The 6,571-nt window shown below is 35.7% G+C and overlaps 1 protein-coding gene across 4 annotated transcripts in view; it reads left to right on the top strand.

Annotated features, from left to right (window-relative positions):
• Positions 1 to 5,427, top strand: part of ECD (ecdysoneless cell cycle regulator) — a 25,268-nt gene extending 19,841 nt beyond the window's left edge. For all 4 annotated transcript variants that reach the window (XM_011355220.2, XM_023527892.1, XM_011355219.2 and 1 more), the window contains exons 10-12: positions 3,631 to 3,737; positions 3,874 to 4,051; positions 5,009 to 5,427. In XM_011355220.2, the coding sequence (XP_011353522.1) occupies positions 3,631 to 3,737; positions 3,874 to 4,051; positions 5,009 to 5,225 (502 nt within the window). In that variant the 3' untranslated portion in view covers positions 5,226 to 5,427. The remainder of the gene's footprint in view (positions 1 to 3,630; positions 3,738 to 3,873; positions 4,052 to 5,008) is intronic.
• The last annotated feature ends 1,144 nt before the right edge of the window (positions 5,428 to 6,571 follow it).

The raw sequence follows: 6,571 nt of genomic DNA, 5'->3' as shown, positions 1-6,571 counted from the left end.
TGTTTTGAACTCTGTATGTTAGATTGCTTGACTCCATTATTCCTGGATCTCTGTTCTGTTCTCTCATATGGTCTCTGCCTTTTTGTCTTCCCATTTTGGCTGCCTTTCTGTGTCTGTTTCTATGTACTAAGGAAAGCTCTAAGTCTCCCAGTCTTATTAGTGCGGCTTTGTGTGGTAGGTGTCTAGTGGCACAGTCCTGAGAGGGGTCACTTGCCAGCCAAATTTAGTACCCACCTGTGCCCCTCCGGGACCACCTGTTAAGATTCAGTAAGCAATCCACAGATGTTATGCTTATAGTTGCCTCAAGAAGCCACGCCAGAAACTGCAGACAGCTGCCACGAGGGTGGGTCTTGGAGTTAGCTCAGCAAGGAGCACGGAGGACACAACTGGATGTGGCTTGGGTGGGGCCACGAGTTGGGGAAGGCGGAGTTTCAGGGAATCCTCTGGGCAGAGGGACCTCTGTTATCCATTTATGATGACTCAGGTATGGCAGGCCTGAGTCCACATGCTGGGAATGGAGAGGGCTCAACAGAGGAACAGTGGATACCACCAGCACTTCTACTTCTGTACAGAGTGAATCTCCCCTCAGCCCTCATTCTGATAACTCAGTGTTCCCCTGTAAGTCCCTGGTGCCCGCTGCACAGCTGAACCGATGCTGGTGCTCAGAGTGAGCAGATCCGTTACTGTGAAAGTCCGCTCACAGTCACGGCCCCTTTAAGAGGCATCTGCAGCTGCCAGCTGCCAGCTGCCGCTGCTATGGCCTCTGTCCTACTCAGCCTCTGGCGACCAGGCAGCCTCACATGTTCGCCCCTCCTACCTTCTACTGTTGCAGGGTGATTTCTTATTTCTCTCCCTAGTTGTAGTGCTTCTGTTCATCTAGATCCCAGGCAACTTTGTTCTCTATTTGCTCTGTGTTTCTGTCACAACTTTGAATTGGTCTCAAGAGGGATGAACAAAGCCTCTAACATCTCTGCCAAATCTTTCCCAATTCTAATTGTTTATATTAATGTATAAATGTTATATATTTAGACAATTCTAATTGTTTATATTAATGTATAAACGTTATATATTTAGACTAGAAGTAAATGTAACAATTTTATAATTCTGGTTGGTAGGGATATGGTGTTCTATTATCTTTTGGACTTGTCTGTATTGTTTAAATCTCAATACAGAGATTTAAACAAAAATTAAAAATAGAAAAGAAGTCATCAGTGATTACCCACTACTTATTTCATCGAGCCCAAACTTTCTAGCCATTTTAAGCCCACTGTGGTCTCATCCCAGTCCATCTGTTCAGCCTCATCTTCCATGCTTAAGCCACAATGAACGCTATTTGCTCTCTGCACATGGTCCTTGCTTCCCTGCCTCTATACAAATGCTCATTTTTCCCCTTGCCTAACATTTCCCTACCCTGTCTTACTTGTCGGAAATCTCCTTCTTATTCTTTAAGGCCTTACATAACTACTTCCATTGTCTCTCTTTCTTTTTTTTAACTACTCTACTCCAACCACATGAATGTAATTACCCTTTCCTATGATTCTCTGTAGCATTTTGGTATTCTTGTATGACTTTATATATATTTTGTAATTTATTATGATTATTTGTATATTTCTCTTCTTCCTCCTACTAATATTTATATAATATGAGTAGAGATCAATTTTTTTATCACCCACTTGATTTAGCAAGGTATGCAAATGTTTATTAAATGAATGCAAATGCATTATATAACTTTATTTGCTTCTTTCTAGTTTAGATAGGATTCCATTAATTTATATAACAAGTCACATCACCATCAAAATAACTCGCTTATCATATAAATGATCATTGTGCATATTTCCTCATCAGTTTATAATAGAAGGAACACAACGTAGTATCAGAAGACTTGATTTCAAACCTTTACACAGTCCAACCAAATGACCTTGCAAAAGTTAAAGAATTTTTTGGGCTCTGGGTTTCTCATCTTTAAAACAGGATTTTATACATACATACTTACACACACACACACACACACACCCCTCCTCATAATAATGATTAGAGAACTAAATAAGAAAATATATTAAAGTGCTAGCCCAGCATGTAATATGGTTTAGATTAATTTTTGTTTATACTTTCCTCTGGGTTTTTTTTTTCCTCAAATATAATATATACAAATTGAAAGAGTTGTTGAACTAGATCAGCAGCCTCATAATGCTGTTCCATGGAGCCTACTACAGAGCTAAAGGAGAAGACAGAATGGGTAGGTCTCTGAGCCAATAGTCTCCATTTCAAGAAAAGCCGGTGGGTTTTTTTTTTTTGTTTTGTTTTTAGCCTTATTGAGATATAATTAGCAAATAAAATTGTAAGGTATTTAAAGTGTACATTGTGGTGATTTGAATGTATATATTGTGAAAAGATTCCTATTATTTAGTTAATTAACACATCTATCACCTCACATGTTTATCTTTTTGTTGTTGAGAACATGTAAGTTCTACTATCTTAGCAGATTTCAATTATATAATACAGTGTTATCAGCTATAGTCACCATGTTTTACATTAGATCCTCAGACTGTATTTATCTTATAGCTGGAAGTTTTTACCCCATTACCGATCTCTCCCTCACCCCCTACTCCCTGGCAACCACTTTTCTAATTTCAGTTTATATGAGTTTGACTTTTTTTTTTTTTTTAAGATTCCATCTATATATATATATATATGATACCAGGCAGTAGTTTTCTTTCTCTGTCCAGCTTATTTCACTTAGCATAACGCCCTCAAGATCCATCATATTGTTGCAAATGGCAGGATTTCATTCTTTTTCGTGGCCGAATAATATTCCATCGTGTATCTATACCACATCTTTATTCATTCATCTATTTACGGACACTTATGTTGTTTCCATATCTTAGCAATTGTGAATAGTGCTGCAGTAAACATGGGAGTGCAGATATCTCTTCGATATCCTATTTCAGTTTTCTTTGGATATATACCCAGAAATGAGATTGCTGGGTCATATGGTAGCTCCATTTTTAATTTTTGAGGAACCTCTATACTGTTTTTCACAGTGGCTGCACCAGTTTATAGTTCTGCCAGCAATGCACAGGTGTTCCCTTTTCTCTACAACCTCACCAACACTTGTTCTCTCTCTTTGATAGTAGTCATTCTAACAGGTGTAATGTGATATCTCATTGTAGTTTTGATTTGCATTTCCCTGATGATTAGTGATGTCGAGCACCTTTTCATATACCTGTTGGCTATTTGTATCTCTTCTTTGGAAGAATGTCTGTTCAGTTCCTCTGCCTATTTTTTAATTGGATTGTTTGTTTTTTTGCTTTTGAGTGGTATGAGTTCTTTATACATTTTGGATATTAACTCCTGACCAGACATATGGTTTGCAAATATTTTCTCCCATTCAGTACATTGCTTTTTTATTTCGTTGATGGTTTTCTTTGCTGTGCAAAGCAGTTTTTCTTTGAGCTCTTTTATATTTCAGTGTTCCTGGTAAAATTTTATTTGAGGAAAAAGTTTCTGTATCCTAAAACAAATGTTAAAAAGAAATTAGATAATTTCTTTCAACTTTAAAATACTATGTTTTTGTGATTATTGTTATGAACACTCTTATAAAAAATACTTATGTCTTTTATTTTTTTATAGCTCTCTTGCGATGAGCTCAGGTGAAGAAATCTTAACCTTATTACAAACAGTACCATTTGATATTGAAGAGCTTAAGAAAGAAGCCGCTAATCTTCCCCCAGAAGATGGTAAGTGATGGACCAGGATAGAGCAGAAAAGAGTTAGAAAAAATTAAAACATTTCATTAAGTCTCACAGGGGCCATCCCCAAGGGTACCTGTCATGTGAGTATAGTATTGCAGTATCATGGTTTCTCCTTTTTCAGATGACCGGTGGTTAGATCTCTCACCAGAGCAGCTGGACCAGTTACTGCAGGAAGCTGCTGGCAAAAAAGAACCAGAACCCATTTCTAAAGAGGAAAATTATGACTTAACTCAAGTCTCAAAGAGCATGAAAGCTTTCATATCCAAAGTCTCAACCCACAAAGGAGCAGAGCTGCCTCGGTAATTTGTGATAAAGTGTAAATAACTAAATAGTTGTAACCCAGATGTTGAAGTCATCCATCGTTGTCAGTTCCATACTTTTTTTTAGTAAATGATTTGTACTGTTTTATTTGTACTACTTTGTTTCCCTCTTTTGGTGCCTAGTACCATGATAATTTATCTAGTATCAGATTTCTAGTGACCTTATCTTTTGCTATCCTTAAGTAAGCTACAGAGACCACTCAGCAGATCTAAAAGCCACCACCCTAGAGCTATGCAGGGCAACTCTACACTGTACTCTTCAGACTTTTACTCAGAGCCTTATGGGCTCTTAACACCTAGCTCTCAGCAAACTCAGACTTCTGATCTCCCATCCACAAGCAGATTGGAAGCGTCAAACTCAAAAGAGTGGGATAAAAGGGTTCGTCAGAGGAAGAAATAATAACAAGAAATGGGAAATTACATTTGGCAAGTAATGGGAAAAAAGGTTGATGGAATTGTTATTTGCACAGCAAATTTGCCTTTATTAGTATTGATGCTCTTGAGCTCCTAAGATTAAAATTTATGTTCATATTTTCTCTTTAAGAAAGCAGGGATAAGGGAAGTTTTGTTCTTAATTTTTAAAGATTTAATTCTTAAAGAGATAGACTTTATTTAAATTAACTTAGATAAATAACTTTTTTTTGCTAATGTTAGCTACATCTGTGGGAGGTGGAGAGTGGGTAGATCTCTAAATCAGCAAAAGTTAAATAAGCATAAGCAAAGTACAATTTTTACTTTTATTTTATCAGTGTTTCCCATTTCTGTTGCCCTGCAAGACCAGTAAGTATAAGGATTTTTAAAATTTAAACTGCAGTTTTCGATGCTGCACTTCTTTTGAGATATTTCTGGTAGTGTTCCTAACAATGGCACCACTTCAGAAAAAGTTCGAAGAGTCTCGTGTTTGGGATGAATTGTCTTTTTCCTTTACTCTTGCAGAGAACCTTCTGAGGCTCCAATCACTTTTGATGCAGATTCTTTTCTTAATTATTTTGATAAGATTTTAGGTAAGTTACAGTGTGATATTTGTTTTCATTTTGAAGCAGTAAGGAGTATGGCTGTGGCTAGAGCATTGACACATTGGATCCTCAGAAGACAAAAATTAGCTTTCAAGCTTGAATTATTTTCAACCTTGAATTATTGCTGTATTGAATGATTTTGCAAGACAGTGGTTAGCTCAGTGCCTGACATAGTAGCTGCTCATTAAATATTTGTCGAATGAGTGAATGGTGTGTGTTCAGATAGGGTTTACCTTGGCTCCCGTGTTATTACTGTTTTAGACTTACTGTACTTATACAGTAATAAAAAAAAAACCAAATAGCCCAATAAAAAAAATCAACAAAGGATATAAACAGGCAGTATCTCGAGGAACAAATATAGTCAATAAATATTTGAAAATAGTTGACTTTCTAGTAAGTAAATCACAATAAAAGTAAACTTCTTTTGCCCATCATATTGGCAAAAGTTTAAAAGACTGATAATCAGTTTTCTCAAGGGTTGGAGAAATTATTAGTGTTCAAACTGTAGGGGTAGACGTATAAGTCATCTTTTCGCAGGACAGTTTGGTACTCTACAATGTTTATAACATTTGACTTAGCAATTTTACTTCCAGGAATTTACTCTCTGAAAAAGATATATATGCTAAGATGGGGATTGAAGCATTGTAGTAATGAAAAACTGGAATATCTTAAATGTCTACCAAGAGAGAAATGGTTAAATAAATCTTAGCACAATTGACCCTGTAACAACATAGGTTTGAACTGTATGGGTCCACTCATATATGGATTTTTTTCAGTAAATACTATCAATATATTTTCTCTTCCCTATGATTTTTTTAATAATTGTTCTTTTCTCTAGCTTACTTTATTATAAGAATACATATAATACATATACAAAATATGTATTAATCAACTATGTTATCAGTAAGGCTTCTAATCAACAGTAGGCTATTAGTAATGTTTTCGGGGAGTCAAGTTATAAGCAGATTTTTGACTGCAGGGGGTCACATCCCAGCCTCTGCATTATTCAAGGGTCAACTGTACATCCATATTATGAAATACTTAATAAATAATGCCTTAATAAAGAATGAGGTTCATTTACCTGTTTTGACAGAGAAGGACTTCCAAGACATAAAATAAGCAGAAAAGCAACTATAGTTCAACATTTTTATCTATGTAAAAAATATATATCTAAACTATATGTTTATATATATGCAGAACTGCATAGATAAAGGTCTAGGTATCCACCAAACTGTTAAAAGATGGGAAGAGAGTGAAATGCGAGACAATAATTCTGTATGACTTGAATGTTTGCATCGAAATATATTCATGTATTATGTAGTTTTTTAACTTTTTAAGTAAAATGTTCTAATTAATTGAATTCACATTTTTTTTAAAAAAGCCGAATCTTTCAGTTTGGCCTGTGTACTTTTCTACAAATATCTGCCAGCAGTACTGTTTTCTAGAAGTGATTTTTGTGAAGTAGTTTGCTATTAGATATTTG

This window comes from Pteropus vampyrus, unplaced genomic scaffold, assembly GCF_000151845.1.
Source record: "Pteropus vampyrus isolate Shadow unplaced genomic scaffold, Pvam_2.0 Scaffold20, whole genome shotgun sequence".
In the NCBI taxonomy this organism is placed as follows: domain Eukaryota; kingdom Metazoa; phylum Chordata; class Mammalia; order Chiroptera; family Pteropodidae; genus Pteropus; species Pteropus vampyrus.
This window is presented reverse-complemented; position numbering and strand designations above follow the sequence as displayed.